General features: G+C 39.6%; 2 protein-coding genes across 3 annotated transcripts in view; one reads left to right on the top strand and one right to left on the bottom strand.

Moving 5' to 3' along the window:
* The first annotated feature begins 8805 nt into the window (after window positions 1–8805).
* Window positions 8806–18541, top strand: pcgf6 (polycomb group ring finger 6). Its single transcript, XM_046071162.1, has 10 exons — window positions 8806–9233; window positions 9502–9601; window positions 10271–10367; window positions 10684–10739; window positions 10846–10905; window positions 11846–11963; window positions 13936–13963; window positions 15561–15659; window positions 17442–17528; window positions 17646–18541. Exons 1-10 carry the CDS (start codon window positions 9156–9158, stop codon window positions 17694–17696), a joined length of 774 nt encoding a protein of 257 aa, XP_045927118.1. The 5' UTR covers window positions 8806–9155; the 3' UTR covers window positions 17697–18541.
* A 560-nt stretch (window positions 18542–19101) lies between these two features.
* Window positions 19102–24241, bottom strand: part of LOC123984330 (alpha-internexin-like) — a 6534-nt gene continuing 1394 nt past the window's right edge. Inside the window, exons 2-5 of one of the 2 annotated variants that reach the window (XM_046071157.1) lie at window positions 22843–23073; window positions 22113–22640; window positions 20327–20451; window positions 19102–20192 (exon numbers count right to left, since the gene is read on the bottom strand). In XM_046071157.1, coding sequence (XP_045927113.1) covers window positions 20000–20192; window positions 20327–20451; window positions 22113–22640; window positions 22843–23073 — 1077 coding nt within the window. In that variant the 3' untranslated portion in view covers window positions 19102–19999. Of the gene's footprint in view, window positions 20193–20278; window positions 20452–22112; window positions 22641–22842; window positions 23074–24241 lie in introns of both variants that reach the window. The other variant, XM_046071158.1, reaches the window with a different exon arrangement.

Below are 24241 nucleotides of genomic sequence, written 5' to 3'. Positions count from 1 at the left end.
GGCGGAAGGGATTTCATTGTCTGTCAGCTAACCACTCTGGTCCGGACTGAACAACTACTCTCAAATCACCAGGCTCTCCACAGCTGCTTAGTAATTGCCATAACATTTAGCGCCACTATGAGGTTAACATTTTTGTTTTTTAGTGAAATGACTTGACAACCTTTTGATGGATTGGCATGAAATTTTCATTTTCCTCTCAAGATGAATTGTAATAACTTTGTTGATTTCCTCTAGCACCATCATCAGGTCAAATTAATACTTTACATAATGCTATATGACCTAATACCTTCAAAACTAAAGACATTCATCAGCCTCAGCTCCATTTGTACCTGCTAACACGCTGAGCTAAGACGCTGAACACGGTAAACATTATAGCTGCTAAACATAAGCATGTTAGCACGCTGAGATTAGCATTTAGCTCAAGGCAATGCTGTGCCTCATTAGTGCGGCTGCAGACTCATGTTGGGAGTGTAAATAATCCTTTAACCCCTGAGTGTCTCGGCACCCACAGTCACACCATCTTGTCCAAGACCGATGATTCCTACAAGCAGTTTTATAAAGGTTGACTTCTTCTCCCTTCTTGTGAAAGTTTCCAGTTATCCCACATCGGACTCTTAAATTCCCAATTTATTCCACCTCATTCTCAATGGGGCTTCTCCAATTCCCACTAGAAAAGTAGAAAAATAGCTTTGAGTGTCTGTATCAGTAAATTATTACACATCTAGTCATGAAGTCCCTAGAACAACTAACTACAAAATGATCTTGCAGGTACAGTCTGATGATGTACATGACTGGAAACCACACACAAACACAGACGACACAAAGCTATTATGCAGTGAGCAGGTGTCTGGAAATTCCCTGTACAGGCATGACATCAGGATATTTGCACAATAACACACCAAGTGTGTCATGAAAGGTTTTCAAGGATGCTGTTCTTCCATTATTGACACTGACTAACTGCAAGACTTGCAAAAACACTTGAAACATTAAGAGGCAGAAATCGCATTTGTCTCCCAAAAACACAGCAGTACTACACACATTCAGAATCCCACAAAGAAGTCCTAGATATCAGTGAGCTTCAAGTGTTTTGCACATAAACATCCTGATTACACCAAGTGGTGGGTATGTTTAGAGGATGAAGAGGATTATCATGAATGGAAATGACTGATTCTTCACTGCAAACATCTCTCTTTGAACCGCTCAGGTTCAAGGCAAGACAAGTTTATTTGTATAGCACATTTCAACAACAAGGCAATTCAAAGTGCTTTACAAAAAACATTAAGGGCATCAAGACAAAATGTAAAAGCATTAGGCTATAAAAACATTTAAATACAAAGAAAAGATAAAAATATAAATAAATGTTGCAGTGCAGTGTAAGAAATTAAAAGCCTTGATTTAGTAGAAGTTCCGAAATTTATTTTGGCCCTAAACCAGTCAAATTATTTTAAAATAAATTATTTGACAGACTGGAAGCCAGTGTAAAGACCTCAGCATTGGAGAGATGTGAACCACTTTTTTGGTCTTAGAGAGGACGACTCGAGCAGCAGCATTCTGAATAAGTTGCAGCTGTCTGATCGATTTGTTTTTGAGATACCCGTAAAGACAATGTTACAGTATTCGAGTCAACTAAAGATAAATGCATGGACAAGTTTTCCCAAATCCTACTGAGACACAAGTCCTTTAAAGGTCACCTATTATGCTTTGCCCTATTTTCTGTCATACATATATATATATATATAAATAATTGTCATGGGTGGCTGAGCGCAGTCTAGGTGCAAATGCAGACAATACGAGAGTAGGTTGCAGTTCAGAAAATATTTATTAACACAAAAACTTATCTGAAACAGGCTTCCACGGGAGCTCAAGGCTAGAGTCCAAACAAAGGTAACTCCAACAGAAACATAATCCACAGTGAAAATCCAAAAGCAAGGAACAAAGTGTTTTACTAAACTAATTCAATGGGTAGATCCAAAAACACGGAGAACAGAACACAGGAGAACACTCAACAAAGACGAGGACGTCACAATGACTGAACAGAACTGAGGACAGTATATACAGGGGCACACCACACACACACAAGCAGGTATAGGGCAATTAAACAAAGGTGAAACATGAGCAATCAAACAACAGGAAACAAAGCTAGACAAGCACACATGAGAACTGAACACTACAAAATAAAACAGGAAGTAAATCAAATGGGAAGACACAAGGACAGAGTTACCAAAGTAAAACAGGAAACGTGGAAAAACTACATAACAGAACAAAACTAGGGCAGGGAACAGAGACAGGACCAAACAGGAAAAAAACACTACACTAACATGGAGACATAGGACTAAGGACTAAGGACTAAGACACAGACACAAGGAGAGAACAGACAGGGCACAGCGATCAGAGGGGGAGCAGACAGAAACTAACTACAGCCAAACATAGAAACAGACAGAGACTAGGATGAAACAGAACACATGGTAGACAAGACCAAAATAATAAAACACAGAAGTACACAGACCAGGAATAACACTAAAGTTAGTTTTCTTTGTTTAATTGAATTCTGGCACATCCAATTGTTGACTTGTTCAATGCACTTACTCAGGGCTTGTATGGAATTTTAGTCCCCTGGTTATGTAAATTTGTGTGTCGTCTGCATAATTATGGTAATGTATTTTGTTGGTTTCTTTAATCTGAGTCGGTAGATATTGAACAGAAGAGGCCCAAGAATGGAGCCATGTGGAACTCCTCAGGTAATTTTTGTCACTTATGTGTAATTACTTATATCAAACCAGTTTAGTAGCTACTGTGCCAGAAAGACTCAGCTTTCCAGTTGGTTTAGTAATATGTTGTGGTTGACCGTGTTGAATGCAGCACTGAGATCCAATAATACCAAGACTGAAATTCTGCCACTGTGTTTAAGTGGATGTCACTGAAGACCGTAATGAGAGCAGTCTCAGTCCTGCGGTGTGGTTGAAATCCTAACTGGATAACTTAAAAACGAGAGGTTTGATATGGGCCTGTAATTGCTCATTAGTGATGAGTCTTAATTAGGGCTGTCCCTGACGAAGGATTTACATATTCGAATCAGAATTGTAAATGATTGCCTATAATTGATTGATAGTCAAATCTGTGTGTCTCTGAACATTGACTAGTCAATGTTCAGAGACACACAGATTTGACAATGTAACTTACACTGTACATTTCCAGCTAAACTGAAGCTTTTTGTTGACCATTTTCTCTCTCTTTCTCTACTTTGCTCGCCTGCCATTCACTGGTCTTGTGCAGAGTTCAGCATATCCGCCTACTTGCCCACAGCTACCTGCACGTTGAGGTTCCTCGCAGGGCTATTCCAAGTACTCTTTGTGTAGTTTATCAGTGGTGATGGTTCTTGTTTCATAATGCCTCAGGGAAGATCTGAGTCGAATCAAGCTCCGCCAAGTCATTTTTTGATCCCGTTTGAATTATGCTCTGAATTACAAATATGATGATGGCCAATACTAAAATATACATTTAAAGTCAAGAAAGTTGCAGTTTGATGTAAAACTGTTGAAGTATAAGACTGTGATAATATGTGACGTCGTAACTTTTTCTCTCAGGTACTGAAGCTAGCGTTACTGAAGCTAATGTCAAAGAACTTACATGAGAGGATGATGTGATGAAAGGACTGAGAGTCGTTGGATTAAACACATCAGGTGAGATATACTTTTATGTAGAACATAGCTAAATTTTCTAGCTAGCAGCAACTAAGCAATGAACCTTAGCTAGCATTACTGTGTTAACATGTTGGTGACATATTGTGCAAGACGAGAGATGTAGTTCATTGAATGGTTTTCACACAAAATGACATGTAACTTTACTGTTTTACGACAAACTGCAACTTTCTTGACGGACAAATTATTTTTTAAATGGACAAACATCATATGTGTAATTCAGGGCACAGTTCAAACAGGATTGAAAAATAAGTTGTCTCTCACCATTCCGAAGTAAGATCCCACGGGCCGGAAGCGGAAGCGAGTGGCTCTCTATTCGGGGTCACCCATCTAGATTTTTCTTACTGTGAGAAGAAATCTGAGAGATGAGTGTTTACAATTTGTAGAAGGTCTGAGGCCATGAAATTAGAAACATTTTTGAAAAGGGTTGTTGGCAGAATATCAAGGCAGCAGGAGGATTTCAGATGTTGTGTCCTCCAGGTTTTTATGGTTTATAGAATCAAATTGTGTTATGCTATTTGAATTGATTTTAAGTGGACACAGGGACAACACATATCCTGTAACTGATATGGATGTACTGAATGTCTAATTTCCTGATTTCTTTCAGTGAACAAGGAGGTAAATTCATTGGTGGATAGAAGTTCAGAGGCTGATGATGTCAGGCCTTGCATTTCTCAGTTCTAAATTGTAAATGCTTAGTCTCTCTTCATAAAAGTCATAATGAACCTGGATATTTGATTTTCACTACCTGAGTTCAGCTTTTCGACATTCTCCCTTTTCTATTCTTACCAGCATAGCATTTCTTTTTTTTTTCTTCCTTTTTTTTTTTTTTTACCAGAGACCACCTTTACCTTAGTGGGTGCAATGGCATCATGAACGTTTGTAATTTCACAAGTCATCAGTTTCATTTATAGAGCCCAAAATCACAAATTTACTTCAAGGGGCTTTACAGCCTGGACATATACAACACATTCCTATCCTTAGGCCCTCAATTCAGATAAGGAAAAACTCTCCCAAAAAACCCTTTAAGCAGGGACAAAGACCTGAGCCACACAGCCTCCTCTCCATCCCTGGAAAGGGGACAGACTACACATACATACAAGAGGCAGAACACAGGCAGGAGAAAGCAAACAAACACACAGAGGGAAAAAAGGAGACAAGGACTACATGCACGAAAGGGAGAGAGGGTGACAAGAGGGGAGTCTCCTTGAGGATGAAGATCTAGATCCAAAACATCTGGCTGATGGTCTGATTGCATAGGTGAAAAAGGGCAGTCCTGGTAATTTCTTCAATGTGCTGATCAAATGTAACAGCAAGATTCTTTATAGTCAGAGAAATCACATAGCTGTGGAGAGTTACTGTCACGTGATCAAACTGGTGTATATGTCGTGACATCCATTTTTTTTTACAGCAGAGAAGCAGGCCTCTAATTTTATAAGTGACAGGCCCTGAAAGGTCATTGAAAAGGTTGAAAAAGATTACTGTTAGATATGCGGGCTTAAAGTTGCAGCTCTTTCTCCTGTGCTTTGAATAGACTGGAAGGAGAAACTTAACTCTGATTATTCAGACCCTGGATCAAGATGTGGTTATATGAGATGGACTTGCACTGTGAGAGTAACAGACTAGATAAGTAGACGAGTGAAGATTAAGGAGAGTGGAGAGATTAAAACAGAGAATTGAGGAGGGAGAAAGAGTGGCAAATGTCGATCTCGTGTAAATCACAGCGTGCGCCATGGGAAGCAGCGTCACAACCTCTCATCAAAGAATTTTACTTCATTTTCAAATTAAGCACAAAGTCAAGGATTATAATGTGTACACTGGGTGGCTTATTGTGATTTCCTCTTTATCTGGAGTGGTTATTCCCTGCACACGTGCAGTACCATGTACAAACAGTTGTATCCCTGGTGGTTCCTCACTGAGTGCTGGATGTCCCTCTCTGAGTAGGTACGCCGCTGTTTTCTTGGAGTCAGCAAACAAGCTGACTTTTATCCTCCACTAGATGCAGAATGACCTCTGACAATCTTTTTCACTCAGTTTGCAGCATTAACAGAATGCAAACCAATCATCCATTAAGCGGCCGACAAATGTTCTTCTGCGAATTATAATACAGCACAAAATGCATCATTCTGTTTTGGGTATTCTGCTATGAAAGGAACATTTGCATCTATTAAATCTGTAAACTTAGACCCTGCCAGCAAACTAACATTCTCTGCTCACATACAAAGTACAATACAGGCTAATCAACTGTTATTCCTGCCTCTTACTTCCTAGGAATTGATAATGTATTGCAACGAAATATAAATAAACATTATCAGTAATTTCATTTTAGCAGCTTCAAATCTGACCTACTGATAAATCGACTGTCACAAACTTTGGCTAAGCTGAAACAGCACACCATCCAGAAAAAACAATCTAACTGTACGTTGAAAATAGAAGTATGTATAATGTTAGTCCTGTACTTAAGCTAAAAGTTGATGCTCAGACAGGAATTAATCTGACATAGACTCAAAGCTACAGTGTCTTCAGTATTTTCTCTGGAAATTTGTGGACTTTTAACAACCAGAGGAAGAATGTACAATTTACAATTACACATAAATTGCAGTTGCTGAGTTTATAATAACCAATTATTCTTTTATTTTGAAGTCAACATTCTTATAATTGATCATATATTTTGTTCTGCCAAAACATTTATTAAAATAAAGGTGTTTGGTATTTCTCTACCAGAAGTATTTTTGCTATTGTGGAGAAGGCTTAATAATTTAGACAAACAATGTATGATTTACATAAAATATATAATAATAATAAGTAGGAATTAATAATAAAAAGTAGGAAGAAATATTAAGAAAATGCAAACAATATTTTTGGTGACTTGTCCAAAATGTCTCAGGGAGTTGTGCTGTGGATGTTTGGACTCATTACCTCAGTACTTCTGAAATGCTGACTACAGTGCTCCACAGGTTAATTTGCAAATGCTCCCTCTCTGGACTCTTTCAAGAACCTTCTAAAAACCCACCTCTTTACAAAGGCATTTAACCCTAAATGACTTTTTTATTGTTCCGTCTCTGCAACTATGTGTAAAGCGTCCTTGAGTCTCTTGAAAGGCGCTATATAAATATAAGTTATTATTATTGTTATTGTTATTACCACTAAATATAATAAAAATGAGTTCCACAATGTGCCTGGTTCAAATTGTGCCAGAAACAGTTTGTATAGTAATAAGTCTGTGATGTGTTTGATTCACCTGCTTGTACCTGCTGTCAGTCCTCAGAGAATAAGATGCAAAGGCATAAGAGCCACTGCAAAACAGGCCAGTCTGCATCATCTTCACACACACAGGCTGATTCAGTAACACTGTATGCAAAGCAGACAGAGGAGAAGGTGTAATGCTGCCGGTGCCACATAGGTTAAATATTTTATTATGTAAGTACTAGGTGGACTTGGAAAACCAATGAAAGTTGAAATAATTTGATTGTTTTCTTCAGAAAACACCATCAGTCTTGCCAACATAAATGCACAAAATGTACACTCAAACATGATATGTAGTGTATACTGTGGATTGTGACTCATCTATGAACTATCTCATTTAAACGGATTATGATGCAAAATTTATGATGTTACACCATCATAGTAGTAGTAATTACTGCTGTAAAACTGTCAAATCTGTTTTCAGATGTTTTATACCACAAACTGTAATCTGGTTAAGATAAATATGTGAAGTTTAACCCATAAAATACTAAAATCAGCCATGAAAAAACACCCTTCCGGGATTTGAAGCTGGTGCTTCCATGAAACAGGACAATACCAATACACCACATGAGCGTAGGAATAACTTCATTATAACAATGCTTGACCGTGGCAGTTCACAGCACCCATGACCCCTGCATGTAGTTACAGCCTAACATCCATCCAAAACTCATGTTTCATAGCCATAAACACAGCAGTGCACAACAGGTGATGGGTTCTCCCATACATAACATGATATAAATTATGTCCTGGAGGAATGTCTATGCTGCTTAGACATGCTGCTGGGATTGTCTATTAGTGGATGTCCTGACTCTGGTGGGCATGTCACTGCAGATCTGTCCAAAATATGCGGAGTTGCTATACCGTGTATACTGGACACACATATGTGTCACGTAACAAACAGTGGGAAATATAATTTTCATTTATCTAACTGCTTACTGCATGAAGCCATGTCCAAGTGTTTGAAACATCTCTGTGACATAGATGAGTGGCAGATTATGGTCCATGCAATGACCTGATTTGACACATTTAATTGATGGATCTACAAATAGTGTTGTCGAGATTGTTATGGCGGTGTTGAATGCTTAAAGATGAAGTTAGTTTATGCATATTTCCATATTAAATGGTATTAATTTGGACAAATATTTCACCCAACGTTTGCTTTAAAATATTTTTCTTGATGTCTTCTCAGCTGCACCTTTTCTGATTTAGTATACAGTGTCATGACCACCTGTGGTGGCCAAAAAGGTCACACCTGGCACGTTTAATTGAAACAAACACCTCTACATTATGATACCAATAAAAAAAAATTAAATTAAATGAAAAGAAATGGGAAAACAGAAAAAATAACAGCTCTACACGCATCCAGGAACAACACATGGATTACCTCTGCCCTTCAAAAAAAAAGTGACTTTTGTAAATCTTGACTTGTCCGTAATTAAATGCCTCGAGCGCCCCCTGCTGGCAAAATCAGAGTTTAACCGTCCTAACCGGAAAACACGTCATCGTGTCCTCAATATAAATGTATATATGTATTTAGAGAAATACAGGTACTATATGCTGTTATATGTTATGCAGTAGGTCTAATTCCAGTTCAGGTCTTTCATTTAGCATTAATTTTCCATTAAATTGCGGGTGGGTTTCTTAAGTGTTGTGAAATAATGGTTTTTGAGAGTTCGTTGGTCTGCAGGTTTTTCTACACAGTTACAGATTCCATGATAATGTAAGGATGATGTAAAGGCCGGGGGGTGTTCAGAAATTAAATGTGAAATAGGTTTATTTTTGTATGGAATCTAAATTTTCTGGTCAGGTCACATTTATTGTGAAGGATTCAGGCCGGAAGCCGGATTGTTATTGCCGCTCGCGAAACACGAGCGAGGGAAATTGAGTCGCCAACGAGTGTGAAGACGGCAACAAATATAAAGTTATGAAGTAGTCTAATTTCGTGTTAAATTGTTCTTTTATAGTAATATAACAGACCGAGTCCCTTCATCTAGCTAATTTAGGCAATATAACAACCAAGCGATAACTGCAGCGTCTGAGCGCGTGTGTTTATGTGTTTATTGTTGTATGTATTAAGGAAGCTAATGTTAGCCAGCTAGCCAAGCGTAGAAAAGTCACCACACGTTTACTGGCAACTAAATATACGTACGTTTAGCGCTAAGTTGTACTTTAGAAAAGTGAGGTTTGTTGTGTTGTTAGCAGCTGTTGGGAATGTCACCACCTCCATATGGTCGCAGGAGTCATGCGGGGTCATCAACAAACATATCAGAGAGCGATTCAGAGGACGAGGTAGGTTTACAGATATTTCCTCATAACGAACGTCTCTTTCACTTTACTTTATTCCTAACGAAGACTGCGTTTTCGTTTGCATCGTTTTCTGACAGCTGACATTATCCTACATGCTTGAGCTGCTCTGCTTAGTGACCTGAAACCTGCTACCTGACACTTAATATTGCTTTTTATCTATGTTTTTGAGGCAGTCATGAGTTCATGCGATGTAAATGCAGCGACATGGCAATTTTTAAGCAGTAACTGTGACTATGATTTATTCCCACAGCCGAAGCTCCCCCTCAATCAATTTTATCCATATATCCGCTGTGCCCTTTGCTGCGGCTTCCTCATCGATGCCACCACCATCACAGAGTGCCTGCACACATGTGAGTCTCAACAAAGCTCTGCTTTCGCTCCTGGAGCCCTCAGAGGACTTTAAGAGGATTCAGTGGGTGTTAAATGAGTTGCGTGGATAATTGAATACGTCCCTTACACCGCTGAAGACATACAGCAAAGTGCAAGCATTGATTGTGCTTCTCCTTTGGGAATTAAACCGTTTGGGTTGCATTAAGGCAGACAGGAAACATGGGAATTGATGTTTATTAACGGTACAAACTGTGGTTTCATAGTGTGCCTTCTAGACCACTAGACTGTCAGGATGCCCATAACAACATTTCATCTTTAGTCCCAGTAACACCATGTGTCAGATTTAAGACCACAGACAAGAGCTAAACCGGTGTGGTCAGTGTATTGGCTGATATTAGCTCATCGCTGATATGTCTGTATCAGCATATGTAGATATGCTGATAATTAACAATAAATTTCAGGACAAAAATGCAAAGTTTATTTTTAAACTTTTAGACATACTGCTCACTATATGTCTCGGTCACAGTACCAAAAAGGATTCTTCAAAAATGTTTATGCGGCTGATATTTAGTTATTATGTTAATTAAACTGTCAGATATTAATATCAGTATTGGCCATATTAATCTTACTATGCCACTGACATAAGGTCCTGACTGTGTCTTAATATTGTGATGTGTTTTATCTTCAAGTTTGCAAAAGCTGCATCGTGAAGCACTTTTTCTATAGCAACAGGTGTCCCACCTGCAGCATTGTAGTCCATCAGACACAGCCACTTTACAACATAAGGTAGGTCTGTTCATTCTTGATGTATTTGGATCACCTTCTGTCTGTTGGATGTGTAGATGGTTGTCAATCAAACCCTTCTTTTAGTTGAGTTTAAGTTTTTGAGAAAGTCTTTAAAAGTGTGATTAAACACTACAGGGTTATTCTGAAACTCAAATGCATTAATTGTCTTGTACATACGGTTAGTTTATTGTTGAAAGTTTGACATTTTGACATGAGGAATTCTAAAATTGAGTTGTTGAAATAAAATATATGGATTGGAAATCTGTTGTCACTCAGATAAACTGTCCGTGTTAAACTTCAAACACTTTTCCTGCAGGCCTGACAGACAACTGCAGGATATCGTTTACAAAATGGTTCCCTTCCTGGAGGAGCGTAAGTACAGTACATATACTTTCAGATGTATTAAACGCAATTCATGTACATTATGTGTCGTTTTCTGTTAAATTTCTAATGTGAACCTTTTTTTTTTATACCGCAGTCGAAAGAGAACAAATTAATAAATTCTACAAAGAGAGAGGGCTGGATGTGCCAAAAACAGGTAAAATAGTTCAGTTTAAGTAAACAGGCTTGAGGCAATGTTAGCTTGTCATTTATTCTCAGTGTATAATGTAATGTATTTCACTTTCTGTGTAAATGAGTTGATGAAGTATTATTATTATTATTATTTACTTAAATTGCAATGATGAGCCACACACTACAGAAGCATTTACCACTGTTCATAGGTTGGTCATAGAGCTGAGGACCTGTACTACACCACTCTATTATCTGTCAATGAGTAACAAATTGGTCTTCTCTAACTGCAGTGCCATGTTTGAACAATCAGAATATTTCTGACAACACAACCTAGACATAATTACAGTTGGGTATCTGTTCAATTTGATCAATTCTGTTTTTTTTACTGAATCTCGGTTGTGATTCACCACAAATCTCGTCACTGTGACATTCATCCTCTTCCTCCTTGCTCATCTTCTCCATCATGGTTAAAGTGAAAGGAGTCTCTGTACTAGAGGGGCGTCTCTGGGGACTCGCATCTAAGAAAAAATATATATCATCAAATGTAAACATCATTTGTTTCCCTTCAATATAAAAGGTGAATGTCAATCACCTGTGTTTTGTACCTGAGCGTGAGTAGTAGCAGTAGCAACGTCTGGGGTGTTATTGTAGCTGGAATACCTCAACACTGCGTGTTAAAGTAAATGCTTTGTCATATTGGAGCTGCTTCCTCCCTTGCACCAAATATCCTAACTGCAGGTTTTGCATTTTGCTGTGTCGTTAACTTTCTTAGAGAAGCTAAGCCAAACTTTTGAGTGTTTGCTGCTGTTCGATGTGGTCCAGGAACGCAAACAGAATTACTTTCTTTGCGCATGCTTTGTTGACGTACTGTGTAACAAATGATGTGACATTAGGTCCGTGTAGCAGGTCCTGGCAGATAAGTACAACTTTTATAGGCTGGAATGCTTCTTTTTCCTGCGTTGCAGTTGTGGTCTCCCCTCCTGGTCCTGTTGTGTTAAGGAGGCAGAAGAAGGATAACATTCCCCAGTCTGTGTTCACCATTCCTCCTGAACTGGACGTTTCTCTGCTGCTGGATTTTGTTGGGTAAGGATCTATTGGTACAATAATAATTGTGTAGCTCTTCTAAACTTTCCAAATGTTATCGACCGAATAGATCAAATTCTGATAAATGCCATTTAAAATGAGTCATTTCGCAGGGGTTGTGACGCTCAAAACATTGAACACAAAAGTATCAACCGTTTTACAGCCCCTTGATTGGCCTCTAGTAAAACTGGCTTCTAAGCACGGAGCACTTCCTGGGAGCTTGGAGGAAATGCTATCCTACCAAGCTGACCAATCACAGTTTTTGTAGTTAGATATTTCAGGAGGTGCACGTCATTTGCCTGTAGGAGTTTCTGTTAACAATCATTTACATAACTATCAATTTGTATGGGAAATGACAAAGAGTTAGACAATATTGTTATGGTGGTTAAGGTACTATTTGGTCCCTTGAATAGAAGGTCAGTGTAAAGGAGGTACCATAAAGCTTGATTTGTACTTCTGTGGAGGGTCTACGTGCGTAGCTACGCTGTAGGCTATCCACGTAGCCATGCCTTTATACTCGGTCAAATATATTGATCCACTGTGTTACAGCCGCTGTTTTGGCCGCTAGTCAAAGTTACTTCAAAGCACGGGGCACATCCTGTCGGCTCGGAGGCATTGCGAGGCTACCCGGCCGACCAGTCACAGCACTTGCGGTCCGCGTAGCCTCGACGTCTAGTTACATTTTTCAGGAGGTGCACGTCAGTCAACGGCGTGAGTGACGGCGTAGGGTAGGGGGCTACGCGGAGGCTACGCGGTCGATTCGACGCAGAAGTATAAATTATACTTAACAGCTAGGGTGGGGAAAACAAAAACACTGCAGGTTAATACCTCTTACTGTACCTCGTTTACTGTCCTGGTGTGGGAACACGTTTTGACAAATAAACGTAGGTCTCCGTTAGACGCCTGGTCTGGTTTTTATAGAAGTTCTTTGAATGTATAAAACCTCTTAAATCCCGCTGGGTCGCCCGCTTTAGCCGGTTCTAAGCTGCTTAAGATTGTTAATACAAATATTAATGTTTGAACGTGTGATCAATATGTCCGTATGGACATCGTTAGATCGGTTAGATTCTCCTAAATTCAATTGTTCAGTTAATTTAATGGAAATAACGAGTCCCAAAGTCTAATTCATATAGATTTACGTGTAACTGTCATGGTAGAAGAGATTAAAGAAAAAAAAGTGCCGACTCCCGTTACCTTTTGAAGCACTCGTTAAGTCCGAATGTGTCCATTCCTTGATTATTTATATTCCTTTAGTCTGTAAGGGTCCACTGTTCAAAATAATCAAAATAGCTTTTTGTACAAATGAATTTAAGTTGTGAATCCTGTCATGTGAAGTCCATCGCTCTCTGTCTGCTAACTTCTACCACACTTGTCTCAGACTGCACCGTGTTGTTGGGCATGTTTGTTTTCATTACATTGCTGCCTACAAAATAAAAGTGCATCAGCCGTCTGTCAGAGCTAGATCAAACGAATTAGTGTATTTTTGATATTATTAGATATATTTTATACAAGTAATTTTCATACTGTTTGAAATAAATAAACTGTTTTCATAGTAGTTTCAGTTTTGTGCAAAAGTATTAAAGGCCTGTCCCAAATATAGGCAGGTTTAATTCAGTGATTTTAGCAAATAAAAGCTCGGGCTATTAATCAAAGTTTTACGGTAATCCAATTTGTGTCTCAGGTGTAACTAATTTTCTTTGGTGGGAATCCTGTGAAACATACGAGATAAGAGAGGTAACAAGTTTGAGTTCAAAAGAGTGGGACTTTGCCTGTAGACATTGACCTGAATTCGGTTCCTGGGTACCTCATATTTTGCTTTGAGGAAAAAGGGGAACTCAGTTTGTTGAAGTGTATGGAATTACCATGCTGTTACAAAGACATGCCACAAGATGGTGCCATTGTCTTACATGGACTGTGTGCTTAGTACCAAAAAGTTGTACTTACTGTATATTGATTCTTGTTTTGATTCCAGGGCAGAAGAGGGCATCAGTAACTATAAGGTAATGACTTTAAAAAATGATTTCTAACAGCTAGATTATAGTACTGCACTGCGACATAAATTATAAGAAGAAGCTGGATGATAATTTGATAATTGTATTAAAGGCTGCACCCAGGCCTGATGAACCATTAGGATATCCCTGCTCAAGCTATCCTGTAATTACAGGCTTAGATGTTGTAAACAGTCTGTTGGACATACTGTCAAGAATAGTTTTCTTCAGCTCAACTGCAACAAATGCACACCTCTTTTCATTGCTCCCTCAGAAGCCCCAACCCCCCCCCCCCCCCCCCCCCAAATTCATAGACATGCTTTGCCAAGGTGTCCAGTACTACTAGTATCTTTGCTGAAATATGGCACAATTTACACTCTGCCGGCTGAGGGCACATTAGCCTCAATAAGGCGGCATGTTTTTCTAGTACTGTAGAAAGGTGACAAAAGCCGGTCAATATTTAAAATAAATACTCCCACACAGCAAGTGATGGACTGTTGTTGTTACTGCTGCTGCACAGCTAACCGGTTTGGATCAGCCATCACAAACATCAGCAAATGGACGAGACAATACTGACCTATCGTTTGTGTGAAATAGCAAAGCTAACCTTACTCACCTTTCAAGCAGAAACAGCAACCTGCTTGTCAGTGTTCACTTCTTTCTAATCTTGGAGGTGTCTCCAGCATTTAGATGCCTCACTGATGTTAACACGGGTCTTCACCTTGCCGGGACGTATAACTTGTTTCACAATTTGTACTCTTCCGAACTTTTCCTCTGGCTGTTTCTCAGCCTTTCTCCTTCTAGACTGTGCCTACAGTACAGCAATGAATCCAGCATGTTTAAATGCACCGGTGTTTACAACTTTCTCTCTCCCACTGCTTCAAAATATTCACTATATCACCCCCACTCATGAAAATGAATTATAATATTACAATAGTACACTATAAGAATTGTATAGTGTCTCATATTAATTATTATTATTACTATAAGATCACTACTAAGAGCCAGTCTGCAGTGTAGATCGTATACTTCTCTGATAAACCACAGAATTGTAGAGCAACAGGCTTCATGATCAAAGAAAGTTTTTATATGATGTCTCTCTCTCTTTCACCTGCATGAGCTATCGCTCGCTATCGTGTTTGTTGGACAGCTAGGCGCTGGCGGCTAATGTTAATGAACTACCACAGCTTGAATGCAGTAAACTGCCATTTAATGTTAGCTTACTCGCTAACCTCTATGGGGAATTATAGCAGTAAGCTAATCAGCTAGAAAAGCAGTGACAGTAGGCAGTGCAGTAGTGACATGCTTCTCCATACAATGTGTGTGGGCTGTGATAAACACTGAACTAAAAGATCTGTAGAGCTGCTGTGAGTTACATGTCATGTCAAAAACTAGTTTCAAGTGAATTAATTGAAATTGTTTTTAAGGTTGCACCAAATAGGAATCTTGTGTAGGTTTTAAATGTGCTTGTAGACAAAACAAATTTTTTTCAGTTTCATAATTTTAAATTACATAGCTCCAATTTAATTAAATATTCGGTGTAGTTTATGATGAAGTACATTCTTCTGATAAACTTTAATTGAGTTTATTCCACCCTGTGCCTGTTTAGCCATTAGAGAGGCGGTATGTTCGTGTGTCAGGCGAGGCCACTATCCGCCACGTGGAGCTGTTCATCAGGAGGAAGATGGAGCTGAGCCCAACCTGCCAGGTGAGTCTGCCAGGCTTACAGCCAGTGAGTTCACAAAGTCACATTCAGTCTTGATCCTGATTGTTGCCTCAGACAGAATTGGAAGCAGGACAGCGAAGGAAGCATTACAGTATAGTGTAGGCGTGACCAGAGTCACACTGGTTTATGTAAATGAGTGGGTGCCTTTATGTATTAGAAGACAGCAATTTGCAATTTTGTAATGGTCAACAGTGTTAACAAAATGGTGTGCAGACAGTTAGCTTGTGTGACCTAACTATACTAAATTCAACTAATGTCATCACTTATGTGCAATGCGGCATATGATGCATATAAAAACAACCGTGTCTGTCGTCATCTTTGTAAACCCACACACCAGCAGTGTCTTGACATATTGGGATATACCACAGTTTTATTTCCTAGTGTTGGTGCAAGTCATCTCTTCAGAAAAGAAGCTGTTTGATGGCGCAGATGGTGTGTGTTGTAGTTGATCTCACAAATAAACAGTAGATTGTACTATTTGTAATAGTTGTAGTTTTACCAATTTTAAAAGGTATTTGAAAAGATGATTGTAAACTTGTTACAAACCTGACATGGTATCAAAGGGTTATTTATAAGTTACATGTCTAGTTCATAGTCTTATGGTTGATATCTTATTGAAAGACGTGTCCCCCTGTAAGCATTATTAACGTGGTAAAGAATTGCAGGAGAAATCTGGTTGTCCATTAGTAATACAGCATTCGACAACACAGTGATGCTGGTGAAATCCACATCGGAGGTCTGTCTGTACGGGTCAGTATGTGTCAGCCATCCCTCCTTCACGATCCTCCTCTCGACAAGGGTCGGATGCAGGTCAGAGTGTGTCCGGCTTTGGTTAATTAATTAAATTATACAATGTTTAAATGTCATTTAGCCAACTTGCCAAAAAGAGCAAGAGAGAGGGACTGAGGTCAAAAATGGAACAGAAAGTGCGTAAGTGTGCAGTGCAATGAGGAATACATATGTGTGCACTGGGGAGACGAAACCACTGCTAAATACAAGCAGAGCCCAACATAAAGGGTGAACTGCTTGGGTCAAAATTGAGCAGGGTGCCAAATTCTAAAGGACAACAGACACGCCTTAAGGAAAACCTTAATCTGATTATAATCAAATAATTAGTGCAGTGATATACCACATGTCTGTCTCAGAGCGCTGAACATGCTGTAAGTTTCATGATTACAAATATTAGTGTTATGATCAGAAGTGTAGTAACAAGTTTATTTTTTTTTGTTTTGTTTTTTTTGAGAGCACAAACCGAAATGGGTAAGTGTGGTCAGTTTGACAGAGCGTTCAGGTGTTGGTGTATTTTGTATTTAGTAACACGTGGACAAGGATTAGAAGCTTACGCTGATTTGCTGGCCTCAGTGCTGCACTGCCCTGGCCTGTCTGGACAAACCTGGAGAGGACAAAGACTAACCAAGGGTTACTGTCCATTGGAGCAGAGTGTGTAACTCATCCCTTTTAAATCTAAAAGTTTTAGTCTACCCTGTCATCTCCTTCCAGTTTATCATAAATATCTACGGCATTTCCTGTATGTTCACTGTTTTGGTCACTTAAATGTTTCCCTGCATGTTTTGATGTGGCACTGGGTACACTACATCAATCATTTTTTGAAGCACTCATAATTTGTCTATCCAGAATTTTGATGCCTAGATACTTTATTGCAAAATCATGTCCTTGAATCCTTGAATTATAAACCACACACACAGTTCTGTAGGCGTCACAGGCCTCGTGGGCTGGTCTGAAGTGTTTCTGCGTTTCCTGCAGGTGGATGTGGTTTGTGGAGATCACCTCCTAGATCACTACCAGTCTCTCAAAGACATTCAGAACTCTGTTGGCGAAGAGGCGTTACAGGTAAGCACCACAAAAACACACAGTAAGAACAAAACACAATTTTAATAGTGGACGTTTTGTAGAATGCCTGGAATCCTTTTGAGTGATCCTTTTGGTCTTGTTTCCGCTTTGCTCCAGGATGGTCTGTTGGTGCTGCACTTCGGCTTGGTCCTGCCCTCCCAGTCTTGACTACAAGAGATGGATAGACTTTGTTTCTCTTTATCAGACTCATCATAATGTGGAGTAAAAGTTCTACGTTAGCATTATAACTGCTCCGCAACTTAAATGGAACTACGAAGTGTAACAGTGATGTAAAATGTAACCCTGAACTCCACTGTTCACACTATAGCATTACATTTTTCATCTTGTTGTCAGGGAAACACATGTCCCTGCTGGACATGCATTTGATTTACTGAAGTGCCAGCATGTAAAAGTGAATTTTACTTGATGAATGAAAATTACACATCTATTTCTACTGCCAAGGTATCTTTTTAGGTATCGTTCAGTGTGCTTCTGCTCCACACAAGAATGTGACTGCTGCTGTAGCTAAAACTGGAATGAAATACTGTTAGTGAGTCTTGAACTGCTCAAATTTCACAGTAAGTCTGTGAAGGCAATACATGCCTGAAAAGCTGCATCAGTGTAGTTTACCTCTTTTTTTTGGAAACCAGGGACAAACATCTTAATTTTTTTCTATTTATGATTTTAAGGGCTGACTGTGATTTCAGATAACTGGTTTAAAGGGCTTAAACAAAAGTACCACTGCCAAAGGTTTGTGCGTGTTTATATAGAGTATCTTTAAATACAGCTTGCTTCTTGTTGATTTACACATTTAATTTAAAGTCTATAATTTGTATAGACTGCTGATATAAACTGATTTAGTTGACTTGATAAAACATGCTTTCAGTACAACTCACCGGAGCACTAAAGCAGTTATTTAAAGGGAGTTTGCAGAAAGACGTCTGTGATATGTTCTCTTATACCTTTCCTACTTGCTTTTGTCACAATGAATTAATAAATGACTGCACAACTAAGAAATGTTTCCTGTTTGTGTTGATGTGTATCTGTAATACCAGACTTTTAAGACACACGGTACATTTCATAAGTGAAAGTCCGGTTTCTGTACTTAAATGTACATAAATGCTCAACCGTGGCTAAATTGTTCTGGGGGGGAAAAACAACCAAAAAATGTACTTTATTCACCAGTGATGCATCACAAAACGGACAGCTCAGATTTATAGGTGTCCCCCAAGTCAACCAGTCAATGTAATCTGTTGGAGATGAGAGAGAAGTTTGCATTCCTCCATGACCACAGCTAGATAATATAAAGCCTGTCCGAAATGACATGTATTATCTAGTAGTTTAATATTTTGCTATACTATAAGAATTCTTCATTTCAAAAGCCAAATATTTGAGTTTCTTCTACCCTTCAGTGGATGTTAAATTTCTAAGAGTCCAAGTTGTTAGTGAGTTGAGACTCATTCCCAGGGTGCCATGAACTAGTGCAGAATCACATCTAACTGGGGCGGCCTTGGATGAACCTCCTCCTGTATCTGTGAATACGCTGACTTGCATAATGAAAGCATAGAAAACATGTCACTCATGTCATTTTATTTATTGCACTTTTCAGTGCAACTGAAACAAGAAGTGGTTTTCCAGTATGACACTGCAGCCAGGTGAAATGATCTGTGCTAACAATTGGACTACACTATGTAATGCATTGAATATTTTTGATTGCTAAAACATTGACCACATACTAACAACCATGATGACTATTCTTTCTGCCACTATAGGGTTTTCCACCAGACAGTATGTGATTATGTTAGCATGGGGGAAACATTTACACATTGTGATGTCATAAAAGAAAACACAATGGTGCAAAGAAACAGCCAGCAGACAGTCACCCTCCATACACCCTATGTGCCCACAGTGCTTCAAACTGAACGTTCATTGACAATACACTGCAACAACAGAACTACGCTAACATTGTGTCTTTTTCTTAAGAAATGAACTCTATCTGAGCAACTTTTTTCCCATCACCTGTCACACAGGTATTAGTGTAATCTCACACAGCAGCTAAATGGAAATTTATACCGAGATCATTCGTTACTTGGTTGCATTATTTACTATCGTACAATTTATGCAACATGTTTATCTCCTCTGGAGACGTACAGTACATTTCGTCTACATTTTCTGACTGGTTGTCTTTGTTAAATGATAAAGCTGTGTGACTTTGTAATACTGACGTTTTATTTCAAGACAATTTGATCATTTTAGAGTCCAGAGATAATCTAAATACTGAGCCCCGGGAAAAACGTCTAATTTTGTATTTCTTTGAATAATCTTTCAACCTTCCACAATATTGACTTTCAGTTCTAATTCTAAAACATTTGCATTAGTGTTTCCCCTAATAAATACAGTATGTGACTATGAACTCACTATACATACACAGTGTTTCTCTTTTCTCACTTTCCAGATTTCCCTGTCCCTCTTCAGTTGTTGGAGTTAATGTCTGCCTCATCTTTATCCTCACTGCTCTCCTTGAAGCTTTCCTTCTTGGCCCCTTCTTTCTCCCTCTGGCTGCTCTTGGAAGAGCCGGCTGAGGCTCGGGCCTGGAAGCTGTAGCTGGTTGCACCAAACGACATCCCCGAGTTAAAGTGAGTCTCCTCCCCCTCCAGCAGTTTCCTGATGGGATCAAACAAAACAAATGTCAGACTGGACACACAGACTTAATGCACCTCACAATGCGTAAAGATTTCTAATGAGCCTACTAGTCAAGAGATCTTTTGTATGGTTTGCCCTTTTAATCCAGCCAGCACCTGTAGGCAGCTATCTCAATGTCCAGGGCCATCTTGACATTGAGCAGGTCCTGATACTCTCTCAGGTGCTGGGCCATCTCACTCTTCATATTCCTCAGCTCAGTATCCAGGTGGCCAATAGTGTCCTGAATAAATAAGAATGGAGTTAGATGAGAGTGAAGCAGAGAGATTGCCTTTGTGTCCAACACAGTATTTGGAGTAAATTCACCTACCTATGTATATTTAATCTACTGTGTCATAGGCTTTCCTGTGGTATAACCGCTGACCATAGGATTTCCTTTTATCCTTAAAGGGATAACAATAACCTGTGAGGCTTAACTTTACCTGCTCTAAAACGCCAGTGAAAGCAGATGGCCTTCCTGTATGGGATTTAGCAGGTCAGAGGTTAATCTAAATGACACACAGGGTCAATTCACTAATAACTGTTTCAGTCGGTCTCACAGTCACAGGCTTGTTAAAGTGATTACCACACACTAAAGGTGTGACCTCAGACTTTGAACCTGAATTAGACGATCTTGACGCTAAGTAGTCAAAGTCTTCATTTCAAATTTCCCAAAACCAAAAACTCAGAGCATCAAGAGTGGTGAGTATGGTGTGACTGCATTGCTGTTCAGATACCAGTAATGACATGTTCATGGATAATTTTTGAGACCCAGCAATTATACCAGTACTGAGAGCCAAAACTGGGCCCAAGAGGTTTACAGACAAATTATAATCAGAGAGCGTATGAGGGATTGTTTTAAATGATTGTCAGTATGCTGGATTCCTTTTGCTTCTACTCTGGCCATGACATCTCTAAGTTGTGTGCTCCGTGCTGTGCGAGGTTAGCTAACAGCTTTACTCAAGCTGTCACATAATTCATGAGGAACTTGACCCTGAGATCTGCTCCCTACCAATCCTATTACTACTCTGCAGAGTTGTAGACAGTAATGACAACAGTGCTGCAGCAGGTGACTTTCTTTTCCCCCAGCACATTTTAAAAGTAGACCATTTACAACTCAGAAAGTGCACGTGTAATATCTTAATGTCCAAGGACTGCATCAAAGTAACAGTATTTGTTATCTTGTGCTTGTTTAATGCCTGCTAAAAGAATTTTCTCATCTCTTTTGTAGAGTTTTATGCTATACAGTTATACTGGCACAGCAACTATGTATACTATGAGATTTTGGTGTATTTGGACACAATATCCTTATTTTGTGTTATACTTAAAAAGTCAAATATTAAAGGGTTGCTTCACCCAAATGATATAGGTTTTGTTTTTTTTAAACAACAACAAAAAACATTTTCATATTTATCACTTGTGGTATCTGGCTATAGTTTTGTCTGTTGTTTGTCGTTGAGGTAGTTTACATTCTACAGTTACAAAACTTTCCTACTACATGTCTGTATTTCTCCACCAGTATTTTATTCCTGGCAGTGTGAAGAGGGCTTTGAAACAACAACTAGATCTTCAGATTGGGAAATGAAACAGTAAGGCATGCAGTAAATTAGTTTCATGGAAAGAACTGTGTAATCTGGCAATAATTGTAGTGGGGGAAAAGAGAACTAACGAGAACGTTTTGTGACAGTTTTTGTAGTTGGAGTACTATATAAATGACAATTGCTATGGCCCTACTGGATACCCAGGAGAAAGTCTGTCAGTTTTTGTGTAATTTGAGTGAAAAAACCCTTTTAGGAGACCAGGGTACAGTAATCCTGATAGCAACATAAAGCCTACTATATGTTCCCCTGATTTATCCCAGTTACAGAATACTCACTATTCTGTTTAATGACTATGATTGCTTGCCTGCATAGCTGTGACTTCAGTGTTGTGTGCATCCTCCATCTCTGTGATCTGCCTCTCCAGAGACTCATTGGTGCCCCTCAGGGTCTCTATCTCAATGGTCTTGGACTGCAGCTGCCTCCTGAACTCATTGATCTCCTCCCTGCTGGCCCTCATGGCCTCGTTGCTCCTGGTGGCCTGCTCGCTGAGGCTGGCAAACTTGCTCTTGTACCACTCATCGGCCGACTGCAGGTTTTTGGAGGCGATGGACTCGTACTGGTTGCGGATCTCCTTCAGAGCTGAGGTGAGGTCCGGTTTGGCGAGCTCGAGCTCCACGGAGACCTGCTGCGCCTCCAACATGCTGCTCAGCTCCTGGATTTCTTCATCGTGCACTTTCCTCAGGAAGGAGATTTCGTCCATCAGCAACTCCACGCGGCGCTCCAGGTCCAGGCGAACTGCTGTGGCGTCATCGACGTCCTTTCTGAAGGACCTCAAGGTCTGTTCAGCTTCTTGCCGTGCCCTCACCTCCTCATCATACTTCACATTGAGCTTCTGAAATGAGATAGGATAAGGAAAGGTTTAAAACATGAGATGAAAGTTTAGACATGACAAAGAGAACACATGAAATTATGACTCAAAAACAAATGACTTGTGATTTCTGTGGGGAAATTAGACTTGCAGCAGTAAATATTAAGAGAAGAAAACATCTCCTTGCATACGCCTTATCCTATTTAAAACTACCCAATGCATGTACCTGCAGCTCCTCCTCCATGTTGTTCCTCTCGATCAGGATGTGGTTCTTGTCCCTGCTCAGCTCCTCCACCTGTGACCGCAGGTCCTTCATCTCCTGCTGGTAGAGATGAGCGATGCGGGACGGCTCGGTCTGCTTCTGCCGCAGTGTCGCCAGCTCCATCTCCAACACTTTGTTCTGCTGCTCCAGGTGCCGGACTTTATCAATGAACATGGCAAAGCGGTCATTCAGACCCTATGCAACAGGATAAACGCTTGTTTATCATCACACAAAAGCTTCCATTACGGATGCAATACCAGACACACAGCAAAGCAGAGGAATATGATTTGCTTAACCTTAAACTTTTTATAAAGCTGCATTTATCATCATTTACCATCAAAACTTATTTTAATAGCTTATATTTCTGAACACACTGTGAATCAATTAATAACTTACAATGTGTTAAAGCTGCAATTGATACGCTTACAGGTATATTAATTGGGAGCACAATCTCTAAACACAAATTTACATGTAACCTTGTTGATTTGGCATGTTAGCAAACAAATGCCACTTGCACATTTATGCTGTGTTTGAAACGGGTAAAAATGCTGTCTCAGGAGGTGTCTAACCGGACAGCGATCACATTGAGTGCTGTTCGGAACAGTTTGAACAATCTTTTTCTGTCTCGTAAGATGCCTTCAAACTTCCCCCGTAACAGTTAGTTTTGAAGGCAGCATCGATGATGCTTGATGCTGCCTATTACCCAGAAATCTGTGTGTGGGAGTTTGTGAAAAGTGGACAAGATGGTGGACAAACAAGCCAAAAATTGTCTACAAATAGTAGTTTTGAAAATAAAATGTATTTTTTTGAAAGGTTAGTGAGCTAAACACTGAACTGTCATATTAGCCCATGACTGCAACCAACCAAGTTTATTCAGTATAATTTCTGAGGTGTCTGAGCCATTCACCTGTTCATTAGCTAGCTAGCTGACGCTAAGGCTAGTGACTGACAGCCAGATGAGACACAAGATGGTGTGCTGACGTCACACGTTGCTGTAAATGCTGTCCTAAAAGGCTGTTTGAAACCAATGTTCATAGAGATGCCTTCACACCAAAGTAATGCCTTCTGAGGTACCTTTCTATTACGGTAGTGAGGCAACTGCCTTCTGTTTTGAACAGAGCCCTAGTGTGTTTCTGGACACGTGATAAAATTAACCCAATATTCACTCTCCTTTTAGTTCTGTTTTGGTCTCCAGAAACATCTGACTTTTTAGCTGCTAAATGTTCCACTATGTTCACCAGCTAGGTGCTAACTGGAAATGAGGCTGATGATAGCTGGGGGGAAGGGGGGGGGGGGCTGCTGAGTCGGGTGATTATTATTTATTTCTGTGTCACTACAAGTGACCCCTTTAACACCGAGTAAT

Source organism: Micropterus dolomieu, linkage group LG15 (genome assembly GCF_021292245.1).
Source record: "Micropterus dolomieu isolate WLL.071019.BEF.003 ecotype Adirondacks linkage group LG15, ASM2129224v1, whole genome shotgun sequence".
NCBI lineage: Eukaryota > Metazoa > Chordata > Actinopteri > Centrarchiformes > Centrarchidae > Micropterus > Micropterus dolomieu.
Note: the sequence above shows the minus strand (reverse complement) of the source record. Positions and strands in the feature narration are given on the sequence as shown.